Here is a 26,763-nt window from a genome sequence, read left to right on the forward strand (position 1 = left end):
TAATTACCCCTATTTAGTCTATTACTAACACTTTACAGTGACTAGCACTGAAGGTCTGACAGCAACATGTGCTGCAGCCTTAGGATTACCTAACCTAATTTCAAGGACTTAGACTTAATGACTTGACTTAGTGACTGATAAGGTGTAACAGAAAAGGGGCCAAAGTAAGGAAAAAATCCCTCCAGCACAGTATGCAACCTCAGTGTCTTTGTTTTATTAATCGCGAGATTAACCGCATAATGTCACGTGAGCATGTGTTTACACCACTTACTTGTCTAATCAGCAAAAAAAAAAATGGCTGGGCCTTGGGTGGAGTCTAAGATACCTCTCAAGGGAACAGGAAGAAGTCCTACTAAGGTTAACATTGCATACCGAATTTATTGTTTATTTGTTGTGCCACGCCCTTACTGTACACATCACAGACCCTATTCGCTATGGCTATCGATAAGCCCCAGCGGATAGGGTCTACGATGTAAGGCAAGGCAAGGGAGGGCGTTTCCCGACAAAGTTTGCACATTAATGATGCATTAGAAATTAGAATAACGGGTTTTAACATGTTTGGTGCCAAATTGTAGGCACTGAAATAAGCTATTGGTGGTATACAGCGTTGAAACCGGGTCGGCCGGGTCTGACCCGGATTGGATCGCGTGCGAAGCAAATTACTTAGTTGGACGGTACAGAAGTGTATAAACGCGTCATAGTTAAGTCATGATGCAACCCAGCTTCTTTCGTGAGCCACGTCCACTTATCGAACGACTACCTGCAGCCATACGTGCAGTCACGCCCATTTTCGGTGATATTAAAGTCTACAGGTATGCACGAAACCATGCTCATAGCTGCCTTCTGGCTTATGAGGAGCCACGACCACTAATCGATTGTTGTTGTTGTACGAGATACGGTCAAGGCCAGCTTTTTTCATGAGCCACGCCCACTTTATATCATGAATGTGTCATACCTTTTTAATTATGGTGTGTTAGGTCATAGATTTATAACCCCAGGTACCTGGAGTTTATAAATCTATGGGTAGGTATGTGCAAAGCCACACCCGAAACATATCTTGCTTTCTGCAAACTTACGTGGAATAATGCCCACTGAAGTAAAGACACCCTTGTGCTTAATGTGCTAGTCGGCACTCAAAACTTAGCTCTTGGCGCATACCTCACTTTTAAATAATCCGGGTCAGCAGTAGTGACCTCATTTCAATGCTGGTGGCAGTGTTAGGAGTAACGCATTACTTATGTAACGCGTTACGTAATATTATTACTTTTGTGGCAACTAAGTAGTATAACGAAATACGCTATAAAAACAGGTAATATAACCTAAGTTACTTTACTTACAAATGTAACGCGTTACCTAAGTAATATAGTACCTGCAACGAATGTAATATTATGTAATATTATTACTACAAGTAACGAAGTTACTGATCTTAGTAATCCACTGAGTAATGCCTAGCCACTACGAAGTAATGAAGCCTACTGAATGAAGCTTATTCACCAGCTTTTTACTTCTAAGATTTGCACATTGTCCAACAATGCAATCATGTCACATGATAAGGTGGTAGTTTCACACATGACAGCTTAAGGCTGTGGACACAAAGTAATATAATCTAAACCAAAACAGCCAAGCTGTAAAAAAAGAGTGCGACCCCCAAAAAGGCCAGGATGAAAAAAGATGTGAAATCCAAGGTGGCGGCCAAGAAATGGCTGTGATGGTAGGTAAATGGCAAAAATTTTAATTACAACAATTCAGGTGAATTTGCGTTGCCTCCTCCACTAGGATTTGGCACCAAATTCACCTGAATTGTCGTAATTAAAATTTTTGCCATTTACCTACCATCACAGCCATTTCTTGGCCGCCACCTTGGATTTCACATCTTTTTTCATCCTGGCCTTATTGGGGGCCGCACTCTTTTCTTACAGCTTGGCTGTTTTGGTTTAGATATCACTTCTTTTTGTATTGCAAGCCACAAAGCCAGCCATTAACTGGCTTTGGTGCTTCCTTCTAACCTGTTTTTTTCTTTTCTGCAGGAATATTGCAACAAAGGAAGAAATGTTGTTAACAGTTTTTGTCTGATTAAAAATATTTGTGTATTTAACAATGAAAGATAATTTTGTTTCCAACACATACTTCTACAGGGTGATTTGTTAGTAACTGATCCCTATAAGGTAACTTGTATCCAACTGATATCTCTACAGGGTGACTTGTTTGTAGCTGATCTCTCTACAGGGTGATTTGTTTGTAGCTGAATTCTCTACATGATGGTTTCTTTGTAGCTGAACTCTCTACAAGGCAACTTTTTCTAGCTGATCTCTCTACAGGGTGACTTGTTTGTAGCTGAACTTCAACTTTATGGTTTCTTTGTAGCTGAACTCTCTACAAGGTAACTTCCTCTAGCTGGTCTTTCTACAGGGCGATTTGTTTGTAACTGAATACTCTACAGGGTGGTTTGTTTGCAGCTGAACTCTCTACATGGTGGTTCTTTGTAGCTGGACCCTCTGCAAGGTGACTTCTTATAGCTGAATATCTACACAGTGATCTTTTCATAGCTGAACTCTCTACATGGTGATTTGTTTGTAGCTGAACTCTCTACAAAATGATTTGTTTCTAGCTGATCTCTCTGTAGGGTAACTTGTTTGTAGCTGAACTATCTACAGTATGGTCTCTTTGTAGCTGATCTCTCTACAGGGTGACTTGTTTATAGCGGAACTCTCTACAAGGTGATTTGTTTGCAACTGAACTCTTTACAGGGTGGTTTTCATAGCTGAACTCTACAAGGTGACTTCTTCTAGCTGATCTCTCTACAGGGCAATCTGTTTGTAGCTGAATTCTCTACAGGATGGTTTGTTTACAGCTGAACTCTCTGCAAGGTGATTTCTTCTAGCTGATCTCTCTATAGGGTGATCTGTTCATAGCTGATCTCTCTACAGGGCAATCTGTTTGTAGCTGAATTCTCTACAGGATGGTTTGTTTGTAGTTAAACTCTCTACAAGGTGATCCCTCTAGCTGATCTCTCTACAGGATGACTGGAACTCTCTACAGGGTGATTTGTTTGCAGCTGAAATCTCTACATGGTAGTTTCTTTGTAACTGACTTGTCTATAGGGTGATGTGTTGTAGCTGATCTCTCTACCGGATGACTTGTTTCTAACTGATCTCTCTATAGAGTTATAACTTTCTCTATAGAGTTATAACATGTTTGTTTAGCTGAACTCTTTACAGAGTGGTTTTTTGATTGATTGCTGAACTTTCCAGCTACATGGTGACTTGTTTGTACTACAGAGTGACTTATTTGCAGCTGAACTCTCTACAGAGTGACTTACTTATAGCTGAACATTGTATAAAGTAACTTGTTTGTAGCTGAATCCTCTACAGAGTGACTTGTTGTAGCTGAACTCTCTACAGGGTGACTTGCTTGTAGTTGAATTGTCTGTAAGATTAACTTTTTGTAGCTGAACTCCATACAGAATAACTTGCAATGTAATATAATTCTATAATCGAGTAATTTATAAAAGTAGCTGAATGCTCTATTAGGGTGACTGTTCTATTAGAGTATCTCGATCTCCCATATGCTACACGTAGTTGGCTTTGGAATCAGAACTCAGTGGTTTGTACTCCGATTCTTCTGTACTACTGCAAGGACTTTCTTTGAAAATTATTCCAGCTACACACCAATTTTCAACTCATTGCTCTAAGCGGTTTGCCTGGTAGGCGTGAAAACTAATAGTTTTTTATTCATAAAAATCGATCGCGTAATTGTGACACAGATTGGGGTTTGTGTCATATCTCGATAGTTTTTAACTGGATTCCTTTCAAACCACACAAAGGCACTCCTACGATAGTTACTCCATCTACATAGCAATTTTCAGCTCATTCCTTCAAGCGGTTTACCCTGTGGGCGTGACAGACCTTCGACCTTATTTTACGCAAATAATCGGTCATAACTTCATGAATATTCATCGGATTCCTACCAAACTTGGTACTGTGATTTGCCTTAATGAGCCCTTTAAGTGGCCCAAATTTCAGCCCAATTGGAGCACGAATTCGTGTTTTATGGCGGATTTTGCAAAGTGCACGAAAAGAAGTATTCTGTCAACTACACGCCGCACTACTTTTAGGCGAATGTTATACAATTTTCTTTTTGTTTCTGATTAAGTCATGTATGCTTTTAATGTAGGCTTTTATTTCAATGTACTGTAATTGTCTTTGTAATGTATCCTTAGTTGTTTGGTTTAGTATTGTATTGTTTTGTAGGTGGTACTCATATAGGCATATTTGCCTTTTGTATTCACCTTACCTTTTGGTTAAACTAATAAAAATAAAATAAAATAAATAAAGTAGAAGAAGAAAAAACGAAGAAAAAAACCCTAAGTTTGGCCGCTCGTATCTCGGAAATGACTGAAGCGGTTTTCTTCAAATTTGGAATGTGAAGTCTCCTAGCTAGCCGGCACTTCTGTAACAACTTTGGTTTCAATTGAATAAGGTATCACAGAGCTACAAAGGTGTGAAAATCGCGTTTACTTTCTTCCTGTTAATATACTCACGATGTGGCACGCCCACTTCTTGGGCCGCACAACACACTACCGTGTATCTTGATATATAATATTATTATAGTTACTTTATTTTATGGATAGTATGTAACTGTAACTAAATAGTTCAGTTGCAAGTAATATGTAATATGTAACTAGTTACTTTTAAAGTTACTTTTACAAGTAACTTGCCCAACACTGGCTGGTGGTATAAATTGTGAGTGGTAAAATGCAGGGCGCTAGGAGAAAGAGCAGTCTATATTTGCAATTTCAGAAGGTGCTAAAAATGGGGGTTTCCAGACACCAGTAAAAGTAGGCATACTTGGCATTGTTATGGGAAATGCTGCACTCCATAGAGTGTTGTGGCCCAACAGAGACTGAAAGCGTTCTGTTTAGCTGGTTACTTTATTTCTGACAGCAAATTTTTAGCAGCAGAATTTTGCTCAGACCTTGCAAGTGTCTTAAAACGCTTTCAAAGATGTGACATTTGATTTACTGCCTGGAAATCTGTATTAGCCCTTGCTTTAATACAGAAATAGCATTCTTGAGTAATATGGCCCAGTGGATTCTTGCTGCAGGTTTCTCCGAGCTGGTAGTTGTGTTGATCGTGTTTCCAGCTAATACAATGTAGGTAATGGGCTTGGATTCCAGTTATACTATCTCTAAATCATATAATATCTGTTCACTGTACAGTGTGGTGGACAATTTTTGCTGTTTATACTCACTTAGAATTATGAAAAATTCCCAAGGGACAATGCCCTCAATCTCATGTTAACATGCATAGAGAAAGTTTTAAGACAAAAATATCCTACACATGTAAGCAAAATTAAACAGGATGGATCTCAGCAATCCTTAAAGCTATCGAGGCAAAATTGTAGTATTTTATTGCACCATTGATCCTTTATACCCTGAGATTGGAATCTGCTGTTTTCAACACCTCCTTCCACACCTCCATCGATACCTTTCTACACAGACATCTGTGAATAAACACATTAGTAACTCAACTTTAAGGTATTATTTCTCTGTTCAGTGGACAATAGGGATGATGAGCTTACTTCAGTTTGATTAATGAAGGATTGCTAAGTACACAAAACAAATTGTAAGCTAAGATATTTCAGGTGGGTAGAGCTAGCCAAAGTTTGCCGCATCGTCCAAACAGTAGGATTTGAACACGCACTGTCAAAGAAGAAATGGATTAGTGACTTCACTGGTTCATTTGCTTGACCTAAGTTATACTTACGGACTGAATTTGATGTTCAATTCAAGACTTACAGCTAACCAAAGTTTCAGTCGCTTGGGCCCGGCAGCAAGTTATGTTGCTGTTATTTGCCTCCACAATCGCCTTTTCGCAATAAAGAACAAGTTTATCGTAGAAAACAACTCCAGATTCACAGTAGAACAATAGTTCAATTTTTCTCCTAGTCAACACCAATTAATTTACGGTGCAGATGGTCTGAGCACAAAGTACAGCAAGTATGACTAGAATACAGCTGCAGCGGCAGTATTCCATCAGTCTGGGTAGTTGCACATGTTGTTAATATTTTTGTACATGTTGTTAATATTTTTGTACATAGCTATTTTACTTCTGTAATCTTGCATCTGCCAGCAATAATAAGAAATAAATAAAAGAAGGAAAAAAAGAAAGAGATTACGAATTGCCTAACAATCTGTTTGCAACTCTTGGTAGCGTTGATCTTTTGGCACTAGCTACTGGAGTTTAACCTTCTTCTGTGAACAAACCTTTACCTAAACATCACAGTAGTAGCTATCACCTATGGACAAAAAATATCACATACAAAGTATGGGTGCACAAGCCTGAAATGGGACGAAGTTTTAATTGGCTGTCAAATATCTGTTATTGACTAGCTACATGACGATGATGATAACGTTGTAATTTGACAATTACATGTACAATATGGTCAAGAGTCTAATCTCGGGGTTGCCAAGTTACTAAAAACTACTAATTATAATTGGAGGTTTTGGAGCCTTGGCAAGACAAAAAATTAATTTGTAACTACTTATGAAACTATAATTACTACATCCTGATGCTGAAGCCTGCGAGTTAAATATCCTGTATGAACAGATAATGGCAACACAAGCTGCCTGCTAGCTAATTAACTTGCTTGAAGTTATGGTGTGTAGACATTGTTAATAGTGTTGCATAACATATCAAGTGTTAAAATTGCAATACTGCATGGTAAAAATCACGTAATATACCAGCGTCAAATATGCCCATAATAGGCTAGAGTGTTATGCCAGCATTAGTACTAGAATATTAGGTAGGTATTTCAAACTTTGGAGCTTACTTCCTTGAAAATACATCAATATTCCCTAATAGAGCAGTCAGCAATAGAACATGTATTAGCTCCTTAGATCGATACTGCTATAGAACAGTCACTTTATAAAGCATTCACATATTAAAATGTTCCAAGAATATTGTAAGAAATGTTGCTAACCTATAGGAGCATAATGCAAGTACAACGGGAATACTGAAAGAGCATCATAGGTGAAAATATTGGGAAATTCCTGCATGCATTTTTGAGAAAAATTTTGAGCATATGTGACTGACACCTACTGCCAAGCTCCTTTAAGTTTTTACTTTATAGCTCCTTATGGCAATAATCCTGCTGTTAGGTATATTTTATGGATCTTGCAATTATTTTACACCAAGATTTCTATTTTAAGTAGTTGGGTGAGCATGTAGTCAAGGTGTGATTTTCGGTAAATTTGTCCACTTTGGGCTCACCTCAGCAGTGCTCAAATTTAACCATAGTTTGTACAGTATGTGACTTCCTGTCAATGGATGATTATTGAGTACTATAAATTTAATGATGCAACAGGAAATTATACCTCAGGCCAATAAAACTCTACCAATGCTTTTAAGTGCACAGAGAGGAAGCTTGAACTATAAGGTTGTAATAAGTATACCAAGAGTTACAGCACATAATTTGAATTTTGCAGTTATTTCAATTGATTTCTATCCCAAGGTGGCAACGTAATTTACTACCAGTGCAGCTGTGTTCAATTAGTCCAACATGTAACAACAGTTAGACTTAGTATAATTGAAAATGTGTATTTTTACACTGGTAGCCCTATATTAGAGCCAAGGCTATATATGTGTACAAGTACGTATAAGGAAAAATAGGAATATGGTACTTTTGGTAGAAGTTATGAAACAATTGGAAGCTCAGCGGTGACCGAGTGAACCTGGAACTACTGGTGCATTCTTATCAAATGGATTTGGAGGATATCTGCAATGTAAATATAAGCACTTGAGAATTAGTTTACTAAGATAAAAACATGGTTCATGATAGTAAAAAAGTTGGGATACAAATGAGGTTGCAAATATACTAGTGAAAATTTTATCCCTACTTCAGTCTATACTCATGAGGGATTAAATGTTCACTTGTGTATCTGCAGGTGTAGGCAACCTCCCTACTTTTTTCAAACTTAAAATTCCTTATACTTGTTTGTTTACTTTTTTGTAACGTTATTATGACTGGTGAACCCACACATACTGCATCAAAAGAAAGGATGGCACCAGAGTTAATGTTTTCATATGAACGCACACCCTGATTATTGACTCGAAAGTGAAATGGCCATTATGCTTCACTTTCAGCTTTGTTCACTTCATTACACATCACTACCAACGAAGAACAGCAGGAGAAGCACCTCTGCAATCAATCCAACCGCCATGAAAACTATACTATGGATGAATTGTGCACTCATACTATCAATTACTGACTCAAAAGTGAAGTGGCTATTACTAATCTGGTTCCTTATGAATTTAATTGTGACACAGCGGATTAAGGCACCAAATTTGGCACCGTGATCCCTTAGGATGTACAAAGAAGGAGTGCCACCATGAACTCACCCTGCACCCTTTGTACAGACAGCTAATTTTGACTGACCACGAAATTAAAACTCGTTACATTTGGTATTTTGAATAACTTGTTTTCCTAACCACATTCCCAAAGTTGAATAGTTCCTGCTTGTGAATGAGTATTAAAGAGTGAGATTGAAAATGTGAAAAAGATTGATATGCCCATTCAAATACCATAATAGAACACTCAATATCCTATATTCCTAGAGGCAGTTGTACTGTGAAAAACAGCATTGCCCTCGTGTTGAAATCACTAATTTCTCAAATTGTAAGTTGTATATCTTCCCATTGTACCAAGCTTCTCCAAGTACGTATCTATACACAATTTTGTTTGTACTGTTTTGTCCTTTCTTATTAGATTGCACGCCTTTATCTAGCGGCCAAAATTTGCTACAGTTAGCTATACTTTTGTACAGTTCTATTTGCTAATGAAATGTGCATACATTGTTGTTCTGTTGTTGAAATTCTTTAAAAATTAGATAGATCATGTACCATCTGATTTTATCATCTGTTTAAAGAATTTCAATAGCAGAACGCAATGTATGAGCATTTCGTTAGCAAATAGAACTGTGCAGATGTATAGCTAGCTATAGCAAAGTTCTTAGTTATGACATAATTTTGGTCAGATACAATTCTGAGGTGGCCTATAGCCAGTCAAGGGAACATTAGTCCTTTCTGACTCTAGATCTACGTGGGGCTCATACATGGTGGGGATAATAAATGAGCAGTCAAGTTTGTGTCACTGTATAATGCATGAGTTGTATGATTTAAATACTCTTTGCTATGCACATTTGTAGGACGAAAGTGATCAAATAATTGCAGCAGCACAGCATGGGGATGTTCAAGTTCTTCTGGATTTATCATCACAAGGAATTGACATCACTGCTGCTCGTGGAAAGGTAAGTATTACATAATTTGTGCAAGCATTTGTACAATACTCTATCATGCCAACAGTGATTTGTATTCATACTAACAGTGGGGTAACGTAGCACAATACTGGAAATTGTAACTACTAAGCACGTATGGTCAGATTGCTTTCTGCAACTGTGGTATTGTAGTCAACACTACCAGAGATTCTTGAAATTTAGTGATATAGTTTTTGTTTTATTAAATTATCAGAATTTAATTAGAATGTTTGTTTTGTATCTTTACAGTTTTTATAGAGTCTGCAAAAAGTTTAGCTAGGTAGTTTGTCCAGTATGTGCAGGTGTATGTGACTAAAACACTTGTTCATCATATAACTTCCCATAATCTGTAAATTATAGAATTTAATATGCTGCTATTACACTCTAATTTGAAGTTAACTGGATAAGCAAGCATACACAATTTAACAATATGTTGCAAAAAGAAAAATATGCAAAGAAGTATAGAAGAAATTTCAAGGCAATTACAGCAGCTCAGATTTGGTATCTGTCTCACTTTCATTAATAGTACAAAAATGATAGTGATATTCTAACAGAGCAGTCCACTACTTTATACATAACTTTTAAGTAGTTACTCTATTTGCAACAGCAGTGAATTAGTCTAAAATATACTATCTGCTTCTAAAATCTTGGATACCATGCTCCAGAATGGCAGGTGCGTCTGTTAATTGTATGCTTCAAACTCCACTATGTAATTGCCAAGCTTATCTCCTCCCCTGCTCTCATGAATATTCAAAAATCATGCTTTCAAGTTTCTGTATAATGCATACTTATATCTGTCATACACCAGTACCAGTTTTTGCTTGGCCACATACAACATACTAGCATGTGCGTATAATCTACTGTTGATATCAAAAACAGTGTAAGTTGCTACTGCAGTGTACAGTAGTGCTGGGCGATATAGCCGACATACAACATATCACGACATATATTTTTTATATCGTGATACGATAGCTGGAAATTATATCGCGATATAGTGCACGTGATCTAAGCAGTACAACGTGAGCTCATAAAATGGCATCTCCAGTTTCGCCATTACTCCTGCTGCACCCACGTCTCGCCCACATCAACGGTGTGGCATAATGTTGGGTATTTTGAAGGGGCTATCTACTTAGATGTGTGTGCAGTGCTTGGGACATGTAGGAAGCAGTAGACCAGTGAGAAAAGCCACTGTTATTAACCAGCGCCAATTTTCAGCTTGGAATTTGTTAAAGATCGAAATACTCTAATAGAGCAGTCAGTACGATACTCTAATAAAACAGTCAGTAGAATATACTAATTATAATACTTGCTCTGAGTTATCTTGATATTAACCCTTTGAGGACCAAAGTCCAATATATTGGACGCAAGTACATGGACTAGTATAAGCCGATATAACTACTTATCAGTACACAGTAGAAAGAATTCGCTAATACCACGATACTCACCATGAAATTTCTGACAAAATCACACCAAGTATCGCTTGGTTTGAAAAGAATCTCCGCTGCTAGGCCGCCAAGAAAAAGTAGCTCTTCCATTATCGTCCGCCATTACTCTACACCTGCTACTTTGATCGGCCATATCTCGATAGTACTTCACCGTAGCGCATCAAACTAAATGCCATTAGACTCAGCACGTGATGGCGATTCGATTTGTATACAAAAAAATCACGTGACTACCTCATGAATACGCGATAAAGAAATAACGAAGCGGACATTCAGTGGAGATGACATCGCCTGTTCTTCGCTTCATATCACAAGTACTGTTTTCTGTAGAACAAAACTGTTATGATATTATTGTTGTGTATGAAACTACCATTAAGTTAATGCCAAACAATAATCCATCTTCGTTTTACAGAAGGCTACTGCTTTCCTTATAACACAAAGTTACGCATTCCTCCATACTTGAAAATTAATTTGGTCCTCGAAGGGTTAAAAAAGAAAGAGATTGAGTATGTAAAAAAGCCATTCCAAAAGCATCTGTACATGTTGTTTTTTAAAATTCCCTGGGGGAGCATGCCCCTCCTAGTTAATCTCTAATTTAAATATCATAATAGATCAAGATGATGAAGGTATCGCAGATTAAGTTGTAGGTGAACCGGAAGACTAAGTGTTGTAACTTGCCAGTATACGTATATGCAAATCAACATTTCTTTTAATTATCGTGTAACTAGCTGTATAAGTGTATATGTGACCTAATTTTAGGAAACCGTCGATATCCGCACAATTTTCAAAATGCATTTTGTTTGTTCTTTGTTTTCTACAGTGACAGAGGAATGGACTAGCCAAGTTTCAGCTTCCTAAGTTAAGCAGTGTTGGAAATACAGCACTAGACAGCCGGACGAGCAAATAATTTGATATGTACAGAAGCTATCGAGAAAAGAATCTACAGGCGCTTACATAAACCATCATAACTTACTGATACAACGACGTACAGAGCTGAATCCTGGCTCATTGTGTTCGCCATGAACTTGTGCATCCACCAAGGTATAGTTTTTTCCCCAGACATGTTCTTTGTTCGAGAAGGAAGGAAAATTCACTGGATAACGATCGTCGGTAAATTCTTTCGTCACCGCAACGTAAACAAACGTTTGTAACTTTGGAATTGTCTTGTGTATGGGGATGCAACAAAGATTTTTGTGCTCCTTATGGACAGGCGAACACAATGATGCCCAGGATTTATTCATTGGCGGCTTAATTCGCCCACCAGCGAGGTGATAAAAACTTGCATAATTTTTTTCTGGAGCTTGCGTTTTTTACCCATAGTTTTTAAATGCGTTTTATTACAAAAGTACTCTTGTGCATATATCGACGGTTTTCCAAAATTCGGTCACATATGATGTATTAGCTAATAAATGATCTTATTCCTGTGTTTTGTGTACAGTGTAGTAGAAAACGATCTGAAAAAAGAAAATAAGTAAAATATTGGTATATATCGTGACATATATTCATATCATGAATAAATTTTGCCATGACATATGACATAAAAAAAATCTATATCGCCCAGCACTAGTGTACAGTATATAATTATGTACAAGATGCATGTGTTTGTACAGTATACCACACGTGTCACTTTGTAGCTATGTAAAGCACAAGGCACTGTAGTGTATCATTTCTGGAGAAATATGCTATGCATTTATCTGCGCATACTTTTAACTAGGCAGAGATAGAGCTATAATATATATGTATGTTTCACATAGGGAAAACCTTGTAAATAATACTTTAGCTAATTGAGTGTTACATACATACTGTGTTCTCATTTCATTTTAGCATGGACAGACTCCTCTAACTGTTGCTGTAATAAGGGGTAACGTTGATTTGGTAAACTACCTGGTAAAGGAGGTCAAAGCTGATTGCAATGAAGTTCCTCAGGTATATTATTCATTATTGATTAAAGAATAAACAAACTTGTTGAAATGCAAAAATTTGTTCATGAATAATGAGTATCAAAATAATGTAAACAACAGCATTCAAATCCTGCGCTGATGATAACTGTTATTTGCTGCATGTGCAGCTGGAAATACTAACAACACGAGTAGAATAATTTTAAGTTTGATTAGGGATCATAGGCATATAAAAGTAAGGAAACAAGGGAGGTTGCTTACACATGCAGACATATACTAGTGGACATTTAATCCCTTCTTCAGTCATGGTTACAGACTGAAGTAGATATTAATGTCCACTAATATCCCTAATCAAACTTAAAATTCTTTCTATTTGTTTGTTTACTTTTTGTAATATAAGTACTGGTGAACCAGCACATACCACATCAAAATAAAGAATGGTACCACAACTATATATCAACTACAGAAAAAGAAACTAGCCATTACACTTTGTTGTTCCCGTTACAACACAGCACTACAAGTGAAAACCTTTATGAGAAGTGCCTCTGCAATCAATCCAGTTGTTACAGAAAATGTGGACATTTTTCACTGCAAACATAGGGAAACCATCATGCACTGGCCACTGTGAATCAACGCCTTGCACTGTCAGCGAAAAGAATTGGGGTACAAAGATAAGTCCATGATGTGTACATTGTACAAACTGCGGTATGCCAAAAGGCAGCTGTCAGGCTGAAGCAACATCTAACAGTAAAAAAAATCAAGCCCATAGCCTTAGCCATTACTGAATTACTCTTACTTCAGGCAGGCAGGTAGGCAGTTAGCCAGTAAAAAATTCTGATCAATAATATTTTCATTCAAAATTCTGTAGCATCTTATCGGAAACATTTTTGGTCACTCTAAAGACATTTTCAGGCTTGATTCTACCTCACTGTAACAACCAAGGTGCCATGAATGCTGGTTTTTCTGGTTAACAATTTTCTGGTTTCTGCTAATCTTAAGTGCAAGCCTCAGGTACTACCATACTGTATGATGACATGTGTGAACTGCGTTACAATCAAAACATTTTCTGCCTGACAACCATAATCAACAAAGTACTTCAGAAGCTAGGATCAGTAACCTAGAATACTCATTCTGCTGTGGTGTTTGACAAACAGTATAATATCCTGGACTTGAATCATTACATTTAAATGGATCAACAAACTCTTTTAAATCCTTGATTTTAATTAACTTTCAATTTTAATAATTTGCTTATTTAATGTGTATAAGGTCAAGACACATCTTTGGGTGTTGTATGACCAAGAAAATATTGTACCACACCAGTGTGATATTTCAAATGGTGAGGTGTTAATAAGATACTGTTTGATGTGGTATATAGGGGTAAAATGAAGTCCAGTGTCAAGTTTACAATAATTATTATTATGTATTTTTCACATTTTGCAATATTTTACTGTTGTCGATTCTTTTTTGTGAAGTCAAAAGTCACTATGGGCCAACACGTGTAATCTGTTGTTATATATTTTATTTAGAAATGGCAAGAGAAGCTGAATGAACTATTGCAAGGTAATTAACATTCCAGATAATAATTATTATGAAACTAGATGTCATTTTGCAACCAGTCCATTGTGCATTTATTAAGTATTCCTTCTTTACAGCGGCGGAGGAAGTAGTTGATATGAGGGGGGGCTAAGCTGACCCAGACTTATTTCTATAGTTTGGTAAGGTGAGACCAAAAAAAAAAAAAAAAAAAAGGTCACAACCAACTGACAAGAGCTTTCCACCTCACCAGCTACCATTTCTAGCTGATAAACTACATAAAAATCCTTACATAGCTCGCTACACACTGACTACTTTATTAGAGTGACTGCTCTATTAGAGTATCTCGATCTTTATCACGGTTTTCAGCCCCACTCCAAGAAAGATAATTTCGGTGTGATATCATTCTGAGGGGGGGCTATAGCCCCCTAGCCCCCCCCCTTTCCGCCGCCTATGCTTCTTTACCTTTTTGAAGGTTACAGAACACCCACTGTAGGAATTTCTGCATAGAATATGAACAACTCAGTATGCACAACCACAATTGTGCATGAAGAGTTTTTCATGTTTTGACAATTACAAATGAAAATTAATCTGCCTTATGTAGTTTTAAAGTGCTTATTACATGCATGCATGTGAATGAAGCTTGAAGTAGAACAATTATGTCATTATTATTATACGTATACAGTGGCTTGCAAATATGGTGCATATACCAAGGAGAGCAAACACAAACTGCTTCAAAATCACATGTTAGAGTGTCTGTGTACAAATGTGTATGCGTGTATCACATCCTAACAAGAAAAGGTTTCCAATGCCATTGTAGGGATTTTCCCACTTTCCCTCATAGTCATGTAGTGTACTGTACTGTGCCTTGTATCACTAAGTTTTATTGCTGGAACCATAAACTGCATTTTTCAATTATTAATTGCACTAGTTTTTTTAGTTTTTTGCATACGGTACATGTGTAGCCATGACTGCTTTATATATAATTTCATTTTATTAACCACACGTCTCTGAAAAACTGAAAGCAGGATATTTTAATAAAAAATACAAGCCTAAAGAGAAGTTAAACCTATACACCTATGAAGACCTACAGACCAACTATGGGGGAATCACAAATATTGGATGCCATGGGCTCAGCAATTACAAGATCGCCTGGAGCAGGGAATGCAGGGTGTCCAATGCTCCATTTAAGGGCAACAAATATACAATATACAAGGTGTTCAGTGCCATGTCTTGTTGACTAAATCAAAGCTGCAGTTGATTTCAGTTAGATTGTTTAAGGGCATGGTGATGTGCTTTTTGATTGTTTAAGGGTATAGTTGTTATTGGATTGTTTTATCCCAGCAAAACAACTAAAAAGTACAACTACAGGTATCTACTCCCTCTTACAGTATCAAACGGTACAGTCGTACCGTTTAAGTAGGAATCCAGGTGAAATTGTCGCACGCCACCAAAAATTCCGCCTTTAAAAATCATCCTAGAGATATCTTATGAGACGAAAATCACCTTTACAGAATAGTACTAGTCCATATAGTACATAAAACAGCATTAAATACAACAAAATGCTTACAGGTGGCCAGATATTAATTTTTTTTAAATCACCAAAACTCAAATTTTCTCCTTACTGCCTCACTCACTGACCACAGTCGCAAGCCTAGAGCCCAAACGAAGCAGCGCATGGCCACCATTTTACGCCACAATAACAAACTCACCAGTGGGATGTGCCTTTTGGGTTCCAACGAGTGTGTGCCCTCTGCGCCTTATCTTTTCTTTTATCTTCAATCAGGCTGCTTGTCTTCTTCTTCATCCAACAAAACCATATCGAGGCATTAATTTTCCGTATCAACACTTTTTTAAACAGCATAATAGATGCTACAAGATTATTTAAGACGCTTAGACTACGCTACAGTACAGAGGAATAGATTATATTCCTTACTGATATAATCTATGATGGAGGGTACTGTATGGAGGTACTGGTACTAGATATAGCTCAATATAGCTTCACGATAGGTCACAAGATCACGTCCATTCTTCATTCTATGCATTATCGATCTATCGATTGAAACCACGATGACACACCCCTTTTGCACTAGCTGTATTTCAGTGACCACACACCTTCAATTTGGAAGGCTGACTCGATGTACTCTATAATCGATCAAAACCACGCCTCCTTTTTGGCAAGCGGGCATCTTGCAGGCTGCCTCGAGATACCCTAACACAGCAGTCACCCTAATAGAACAGTCACATGTTTATAGCTAGCTGTATGCCTTAACAAAAAAACTAAACAAACTAGTATATTAAAAATTATAAATTTAAAACTAAAGTAGGAATCCAAACGATAAAAAGTAGTGAAACAAGAGAAGAACAATGGTAGCTAGCTATTACAGCATAGTTCAGTGGGAAATACCTACTTTGGCATTGAACACAAAATTATGGTTATATCATGCCAAAGTAGGGATTTCCCACCGAGCTATGCTGTAATAGACTAGTAGCTACCGTTGTTCTTCTCTTGTTTCACTACTTTTTATCGTTTGGATTCCTATTTTATTTTCAAATTTATAATAGCATAAGCACTTCATATAGTTTCAGTGACATTTAAATGCATTCCTCTAAGGAAAGCATTGATATCAGAAAACTGATGCCTTCACATGGTTTCATTGCACAAAAAAGAAAAATGGGAAGGCAAAGTGTAGAAGGCAGATACTCATCCGAACCAGAAAAGGCACATGCCTCATTATTGTGGTGTGAGATGGTGACTATGTGCTGCTTTGTTTGGCCTCTAGCCTAGTGACTAGGGCCAGGTAGGCAGGCAAACTAAAACCAGATTTTGGCATTTTTTAAAATTCAATATTCACCTTCTGTAAGTGTTCAATGCTAGATGTGACACCTGCTTTTCATCACATTATAATATTTCTATTATGGTTTGTAATGTCAGCATTTTGGTGGCACCCTTCATTTCAGAGGAGAACCCTACTAAACAGTACATATAGTATTGAATAGCTGTGTCCATCTAACAGTCTGTCTGTGAATATAACATTGGAAAATTTTTGTATAGTATAGCCAATGTAATTCACTGCTACCATTCATATTCTTTATACAGCAACATTAACACTCACGACAAGTTCCTTAATATAGACACCGTATGTATGTATGTATGTATGTATGTACTGTATGATGCTTTAGAATTCTTAATTATTAAGTGTGATATTTGGAGGTGTAAGCATAATTAGGGGTTTTGTGCTGACAGATCACTTCAAAAAATTGTATTATCAAGCCAAACATGATCTTGGATCAGAAAAGTTGCATCTTCTTAAAATATTTATATTTGGTCCTCCTGGAGCTGGGAAGTCGTCACTTCTAAGAGTCCTGCTTGGTGGTGATCCTGATCCAGTACAAAATAGCACTGGTGTGTGTGATAGGAAACTTGTACAATGTACAATTAGTGTATCATGTACTGGGAACAAATCAACATGGAAGGAAATTCAGTTAGAAAATGAAGTACAACGATTGCATTCAAAAATTAAAGAAACGCTTGGTAATAAGCCTACAATTCCACAGCAAGTTGATGATGTTCCTAACAGTCATTTACAAATTGAGGATGATTTCTTTAGTCTCGAATCGGAGCCAACCCATCAGAACGCTTCAGCCATCAGTGATGTACAATTTGATAGTAAACACATTAGCACCCTTATAGCTTGTTATGATAGTGGTGGTCAGCCTGAGTATTTTGATGTTATGCCTACACTGACTACTACTCCTACCGGTTACGTAATGGTGCTTGATATGTCCAAAAGTTTACTTACCAAATGTGCGGAGTTTTACAGAGGTGGCAAAAAATATCCAGAAAACAATAATACCTATTATACCGATGCAGAATTGATGAAAACTGCTATAGCAAATATTCACACTTCTTTGATTACTGAAAAGATATCCTCAAAATTTGGCCGACTGTTGGTTGTGGGGACACATTTGGATAAGTGTGGTTTGACTAACTTTGATCAAGATAATGCAGTTGTAGAATTCGAAAATACTATAAAAAGTGAAATATTAAATATCATACATGTCTCAACTATTAAAACAGTAGAACGTCAAAATAAAAGACTGCTCCATCCTGTTTCCAACATTGTGAAGAAAGGTAGAGCTGAGATAGCTCAAGAAATACGGACTGCAATAGAAAACATGTCAAAATATGAGAAAGCAAGTGAAGACATTCCAGTGAATTGGTTGTTGTTCCAGCTTGAAATTCGGCATAATGATAAATATTACATTACACGTAGCTGTTGCGCTGACATTGCCACAAAATGTTATATTAAAGAAGAAGATGTAGATAGCATTCTGATGTATTTCCATGAACTTGGGGTTTTGCTGTATTACAGAAATATTCCTGCACTAAAGCATGTTGTATTTTGTAGTCCTCAGTGGCTGTTTGACAAACTAACTAAACTGATAGAAGTGAAGTATGATCCGCCATGTGACAGAGCAAAACGTGATAGAATAAGAAATGGTACGTTTGATAAACAGCTTTTAAAGGACACATACAGTGAAGATTTTATAACCAATGATGTGTTAAACTATCATCATCTTTGTGAACTATTTGTTTCCCTTAACATTATGGCCATTTTACCTGGTGAAACTGATCATTACTTCATGCCTGCTCTGTTAAACCCTTCACCAGAAAATATAGACATGTCAACCTATGGTAGAAAGATTTATGACACTTTGATTGTAAAATTTGAAAGTGAATATGTTCCACGAGGAGTGTTTTGCTGTTTAGTTGTTGAGTGTATGAAAAATGCTATCGGATGGAGTATTCTACATGGCGAGACAGCTTATAAGGATTTGATAATATTTCAGATTTCAACTGACCTTGACTTATATGTATTTCTCAAAGATAAAATTGAGTCTATCACATTTGAAATTTATCACAACAACAAGAGTTCTTTACAGATGGGCCCTAATAAACTGTGCTGCACACTGAGTGAATCATTAAAAGCAGTCTGCTCACAGCTTAAATTGAGTAGTGAAGTCTGTTTAGGATTTTCCTGCAAGCGTCCAACTTGTGGTGGATTTGCTTGGGTTCAAAATGAACTTCATTTTAATCAAAAAATATCTGTTTGTGAAAAGTGTAATCACAGGTGGCGGCTACAAAATGACCAAATGATCTGGTTCTCACCACAAAAGGTACATAAGCATTTTAACATTGTCATTCTTCATCTACAAAATACTTGTTGTCCTAACTATTAGGCTGGAAATAGCATTGAGTATAATTTTAAGTATAATTTTATAATAAAAAGTTGTGCTGAAACAAATAGCATTTTTTGGTTGTGAACAAAACAACCGATTGTTTGATTATTCTTTAAGCATGAATTAGTCAGCACCAAGTTCTTTGTTGGGCAATAATTAAGGTAAAGCATGAAAAGTAATTAATTTTATCTTCTTTTTTTTTCAGTGTGACTATGCCACTTCGTCCAATCTCAAGCTTCTAGGTTGGCTTCATCCATCTGATCACAGCTAATGAATATTTGAATAGTGTGTTAATTAATTGAACAATGTCATGCCAACTGAATAGTCAATATCCGAATAATCATTTCAGCACTAATAAAAAGGAATTTTGTAATCTGGAATTTGGAATCAGTAATTTTGTATAATGTGCATGCATTCAAAATTGAAAATACTCTAATAGATCTTAAAGTCACCTATGTATATGATGTAGTTACTGGCTATAAATTCCCTAATAGTGCAGTCAGATAGATAAAATTTAATACTAATTATTAAGGAATAAAACTCAAGTATATTGTATACAGCAACTGCCACATAAATGGCAAATCAAAACTCTTAAGCCTTCACTGCTGTAATGGCATGCACAAATTATAACAATGGTTTGAAATCTCGAGGTTTATCTTATTGTTTTGTATACTATTCTATTCATGTGTATCATATAGTGTCTACATACAAGCTACCACAATATAAATCACAATAATGAAACAATGGCCATGTTTGCATGATTGGATTTAGGTGTTTCTGTTCTGTCTTATTACAAAGTGTGGCCTGTAGGTAATGCATACTTTAATATGCTTTATTTTAATACAAGTAATGACATCATGGATATATTAAGTTAGGTAATCCTAAGGCTGCAGCACATGTTGCTGTCAGGCCTTCAGTGCTGGCCACTGTAAAGTGCTAATAATAAATAATAATAATATGTATAGCAAAACTAATATACCTTATAGAGAGAAACTTTGGCAGGGGTAAACTTTGGCGAATAGCAACATTTGGCGAAATAAACTTTGGCGAATTCAAGTTCAATCTGTAGCTATGAAGATGCTAATCTCAGGCGTTACGAGTAATTGGCGGGTTAAACTTTGGTGAATTTGTAGCGAATCGCCAAATTCGCCAAAGTTTTCCCCCGCCAAAGTTTCTCTCTATACGATATAGCATACAAGTGCTAACTTAATGCCACTGGTGTATCTACTCTGAGGTATAGGAATGTGTATGTACACATGTGTTTTCTTTAATGTATTTTTCTCTATTTGGAACAGTTGCCATCACAACAAGGACAAAGTGGTATGTATGTATGTATGTATGTATGTATGTATGTATGTATGTATGTATGTATGTATGTATGTATGTATGTATGTATGTATGTATGTATGTATGTATGTATGTATGTATGTATGTATGTATGTATGTATGGATGTATGTATGTGTAATGTGGTTGTACGAGTTTATGAATTGAATTTCAATGTTATTCTATAATTCACAGAAGTGATAGTGTATGTGAAATTACACACTGTAAATTCAGAAACACGAAGTTCATACTAATGGTATGCTCCCTGCAGTCACTTAGTATGATGATCATACGTACTTGTACTGGTATCGTAGATAGGCCTGTGTCAAATATGCCAGCATAATAAAAAGCATAATAGGCTGGAGTGCTATGCCAGCATAATGCTGGAATATTAAGTGGATATTTCAAACTATGGAGCTTTATTCCATGAAACTAGATTGATACTCCCTAATAGAGCAGTATGTGGAAACTGCAAACTGCAATAGAGCACTTAAAATGCATTGTACATTGCTCCTTAGATCGATACTCTCTAATAGAACAGTCATTTTATAGTTAAATATTCTAATAGAGCATTCACTGATTAAAATATTCCAAGATGATTGTAACAAATGTTGTTAACTTAGGAGCATAATGCAAGCATAATAGGAACACTGAAAGAGCATAATGGGTGAAAAATTTGGGAAATTCCTGAAAGCATTTTGGGAAAAATTTTGAGCATATTTGACTCAGGCCTAATTGTAGATTTTAGTTTTTGTAGCACCTTGTACAGGCAACTATAGCCTTTTGCGTACCGTATGAAGTGTGATCATCAACTAAGTGACTGTAGGGAGCATATCATTAGTATGAATTTCATGCTTCTGAATTTACAAGTGCAATGTTTAAAGTAGCTGTGTTGTTATACAGAACACAAAATAAATACGTGTAGGATAATTAGTTATCATTTGTGTCTAATAATAAGGTACACAAAAGGCTATAAGTGCCTGTACAAGGTGCTACAAAAACTAAAATCTACGATAACAGTACAAGGCAAATTATTTACAATAACAAATAACAGGACACTCAGACATATAAAAGCAACAACTAACTAACAAACTAAAATACACAAAGTTTTAACTTAAAATTAAGTCATGGGTAAGGATATGGATGAAATTCTATGTGGTTAATCCTTATGGTGATTATAGACGTTTTGTGGTGAGAAGAACTGCATTAACCACAATATATAGCTTGTATACAAAGTATACACTTTGGGTGGTGGGTTTGCATGAGTTGTACACATAGCTAGAGTAGAATTAGAGGTATTCTACACTAATGCGTACCACTTGCTACACAGTACTCTATGTCATTGCAACAAAGCAAATCCCACTGAAGAAATGTACATGAGTCCTCCGCACAGACTGGATTCTTTCAATTCAAATGCACATTTGCATTGCTTGCATATTTAAACTGGTTTCCTGTAACCAGTTAGTTGGCTTGTGTGTAGTACAATTCCATTGGTATTGTTTTCTCATTGTGTAGCACTGAGAGTGGCTGCTGATAAAGATAAAGGAGTGTTTACATCAAATTACACTAAATTTTGCAATATTATAATGGATTTAGAAAATCTTTTGAAATATTTTGTGACTGCAAGCATTATAAATATTGATGATCAAAGTGAAATCCTAGCTCCTCCCAGACAGACAGACAAAGTTACACTACTGTTGAGACACATTTCAGGTCCACTGGAGGCAGGTGATACTAAACCATTCCGAATGATGCTGGATATTATGGAAAAGCATGGCAACCTAGCTACAAAAACATTAGCTATTGAAATAAAGAAGTCTCTTATTACAAACATAAAAGGTAAATTAATAGATGCACACCTAAAGGTTCTGAAGAGATACCGTATGTATAATATCATAATATAATAAAAATGCACAGGCTTGTTATTTAAGCCACAAACTGGCCAATGTTTTAACAAGGAAATATGTTAGAGTTTACAAATTTCAGCCACGAATATGATAATCATGTGACCAGGCCTGCAAAAACAGGAATGTACATATTAGCACATAACTTTTTCAATTTTTGTAACTATTATGCCATTTCCACACAATTACCATGATTCACTTTCTTTTTGTGTAAGAAATTTATTGCATACGAAAATTATTTTACAACTAGAAAAGCAAATTGCAGTATTGAACACTGTTATCTGGTTTTGTAATACATGTACAAGGTAAAGATGCAGCTATTCTCTATTCTGATACTGGAATATTTGTGACTGTCTCTGGGAAAACCGGTCTTATCGCCCATTTAAAAGTATCGAGAAACGTTGGTTCTAAATATTCTGTGTGTTGTAGCTGGCCAATGGTGGTAGCTACGCATACCAAATTTTCACACGTTTCACAACAATTTCTTACCTTCCTGATCATCCACTGAAGAAGTAGTCAACAGCTAAGTTTCCCGCCATTTTAGATAGTTTTTAAACTGAGGTTGTCTGTATCAGGCGAGCTCCAGAAGGGTGGGAGGCGGGGGCCCTGGAAGGCGGGCGGGCAAGATGGTGTTCAAAAATTGAAAAGAGACGTGCTGGGATGAATTAGGCCAAGTTATAGGCCATTCAGGGCTCAGAACTGGCTAAAATGAAAGGAAATTTACAGCACAGGTCATTGTCCAACACCACAGAGCTGTACAGCCACACACAGCCATCTCCTGGTTGGCCAGGGCTCCTCCATCAAGACCCCAGACCACTCGTACGGCTCGCCACTGTGCTCTAGAAAAGCAGCCAGCAAAAGCAGACCACTTTACTCTGGTCGACTGTGGCAGTGAAACTTGATAGTGCATTCATTAAGCTTTGTGTTTGTGTGAAAAATCAAACTTCCTGTCTTGGGCGATAAGAACGGTTTTCGTAGATCCAGTCACATTTGTTATGTGATGGGATGTAGTTGGTGTCCTGTTTTGCAGGCTTAGTTCCACATAGATTGTGTTGTGTTTTGCTTTAATGTACAGTACTGTATGATGCTTAGCTATTTACCAGCTTTTAAAACCACTAATTTAATGTTTTATTTTAGGTTGCAGTCTTCTACAAAATAGGTTATTTCACAAGATGCAACTTTTATTTACTAAACCTGTGATAATGTGTTCACCCAGTATATTATTGGTGAATAATTATGGCCAATACTGCTACCTATTCTGTGCCAGACATTCTTTTCTGAATTTTATATACAGGGTAGATACGTGGTCCTGCAGACAGGCTTAGTATCTACTCAAGTACATACATTGACTCCTGTGTTGCTCTCTCCTACTCACAGTTAGACTATTGTCTAAACTTTGACTCCCCAGAAATACCAACATGTTAACTTAATAGCAACACAGACACATGCATTTTGCAGGATATAATCTGTAACATGCATATAATAAAAATATCTTTTGACTGTTACTACGTATATTCATCTCACATTCAGAATTGGATGGGTTGTCAGGCATTAACACAGGACAGAAGCTAGCTGCTGTAACACAAACAACTGCAACACAAACAACTGCAACACAAACAACTGCAACACAAACAACTGCTCCAAATCTGTCTATATTAGGTACCATATGATTATAAAGTATAAATTATAGAGGAGCAGTAAAAAATGTACTTTAGATACCCTAGAGTCTATATGCATGTGTTTGTATCTGTGTGTTCAGTGAGGCAGCTAGAGTGTATACACATATGTGTTTGTTGTGTGTGCACAGTGTGTGTATGTGAGTGCATGCACGCATGTGTGTATGTGTGTGTGTGTGTGTGTGTGTGCGTGTGTGTTAGTGTTGCATTGATATGGGATTTTGCCGATATTCCGATAACCGATATTGGATAGTATTTTCAAGCCGATAAAGGTAGCCGATCCGATATAGCACAGCATGTCCATCTTGTAGCAATTTTTACTAGAACTTTGACTATGAAGGGTCAATTTAACTTGTTTATAGCAGCAGTATTGCTATAACGACAGCTGACAGTACAATGAAGCAGTAATAACAACGTTTTAATGTAGGAATATGCGACTCGATGCATTTGTAAATATGACGAGCATGTATTTCTAAATACATACATGATATCTGTATCTGCTGCTTTTTTCATCATGGCGCCGATCCGATACCGATATACAAAAAACACAGCCGATGCATGGTTTTTCCGATAACCGATCCGATTATCGGTGCAACACTAGTGTGTGTGTGTGCGTGCGTGCGTGCGTGCGTGCGTGCGTGCGTGCGTGCGTGCGTGCGTGCGTACGTGTGTGTGTGTGCACGCACGCACGCACGCATGTGTGTATGTGTCGTGTGTGTGCTAGGCCTGCGTCAAATACGCCAGCATAATAAAAAGCATAATAGGCTGGAATGCTATGCCAGCATTATGCTGGCATATTAGAATATTTCTGTATTGTACATAGCTCCTTAGATTGATACTCTTTAATAGAACAGCCATTTTGTAGTAAAATACTCTAATAGAGCATTCACTGATTAAAATGTTCCATAATAATCATCACAATTGTTGCTAATTTAGAAGCATAATGCAGGAACACTGAAAGAGCATAATGGGTGAAAATTTGGGGAAATTCCTGAGAGCATTTTGGGCAAAATTTTGAGCATATTTGACTCAGGCCTAGTGTGTGTGCATGCGTTGTGTGTATGTGTGTAGTATGCATGTGTATATATATGTATTGTGTGTGTGTATCATTGCAATTGGGTCAAACATAAGCCAATTTGGTGTTAATTAATTAAATGTTAGGGACCCACTAGTATAGCTTTACTATTTTAATAGCTATAGTTATGATGAATGAATAGAAAGCATTTCCTAGAAAAACAAAATTTGTGCTATTTACTGTGCAAGTTTGCTTTGCATGTGTGTAACATAGCACTTACAATAGATTTGATTCTCAAAGTACATGTTGCAAGGTAGGATGTAACTTCAATAAAAGAATTTGTTCAAATTCTTAATGCCACGCAGCACCTAGATTGTTTTGTACTAATGAATACAAAGATTACTTACATTTACAGATAAGACTGTAGCCATGAGTACATTCATCAGGATAGCTCCTATGATGGCTATGCATTGGGAAGATGTTGGATATTGTTTGGGAGTGGAGGATGAAGATATGGAGATCATCGAAACTGAGGTGTTAAGATCTGGCGATGTGAGGTCAGCTTTTAAGAAAGTAATGAAATCATGGATCAGGTCTACAAGCGGTAAAACACCAAAGACATGGAAGACATTTGTGATGGTGCTACAAGAACTATGCATTAACACTGATATCATAGTTAAACTACTGCAAGAGGAACCTGCTTAGTTATTTTGAATATACGTATATACACTATATATAATAACAAGTGCGTGCAAATATATATTATTATGTTTTAGCTGTCACAAAAATTGCTATTGTTTGCTTACAGTAAAGCTTGTGTATGTAGCATGTACACATACCTGTAATCAGATGCATGCTCTTCATGCTGTAGAATAGTGCGTAATGGACAGTGCAGTTTTAGCAATGTAACTCAAAACAGAGAAGTTAAATTCTAATAGAAATTATAGAATAGTCATTGTAATTATATTGCTCTAATGCATGTCTAAGGAATGAAGCATTCTAATATAGCAGCCAGCCAAAAGAACAGATGATGAACAATCAATTAAATGATTTATATTGAATACACTATGGAGCAAAAGCTACGCATGCTGGCATTATTTTGGGAGCAATAAGCATTGTGATAATACATTGCATTGCTCAAACAGTACAAACATACAATGCTTGATTTTGTCCCTTGGTTACGAAATTCACATACAAAAGCTAATAAGTGGTTGACACAAAAGCATGAACTGACAGTAACTATAGAAATATTCATACGATTAGACAACTTGTACAGCCTATTATTTTATGCTATGCTGCAGTGTTCAACAATTGTGCCTATTATGCTCATAATGTATGTCTCCATTGGCATGTTTTGCTATGCATTTTGCACTTAGAATAGAAAAAATCATTTTAGACTGCAAGCAACTGTTTA

At 36.6% G+C, this 26,763-nt stretch overlaps 1 protein-coding gene across 1 annotated transcript; it reads left to right on the forward strand.

Annotated features, from left to right (window-relative positions):
• Positions 1-269: 269 nt before the first annotated feature.
• On the forward strand, positions 270-26,161 carry LOC136254309 (uncharacterized). Its single transcript, XM_066046985.1, has 9 exons — positions 270-357; positions 9,206-9,307; positions 12,580-12,681; positions 14,180-14,213; positions 17,434-19,367; positions 20,726-20,750; positions 22,270-22,593; positions 24,189-24,317; positions 25,765-26,161. Exons 1-9 carry the CDS (start codon positions 295-297, stop codon positions 26,052-26,054), a joined length of 3,003 nt encoding a protein of 1,000 aa, XP_065903057.1. The 5' UTR covers positions 270-294; the 3' UTR covers positions 26,055-26,161.
• The last annotated feature ends 602 nt before the right edge of the window (positions 26,162-26,763 follow it).

Source organism: Dysidea avara, chromosome 4, assembly GCF_963678975.1.
Source record: "Dysidea avara chromosome 4, odDysAvar1.4, whole genome shotgun sequence".
NCBI classification, from domain to species: domain Eukaryota; kingdom Metazoa; phylum Porifera; class Demospongiae; order Dictyoceratida; family Dysideidae; genus Dysidea; species Dysidea avara.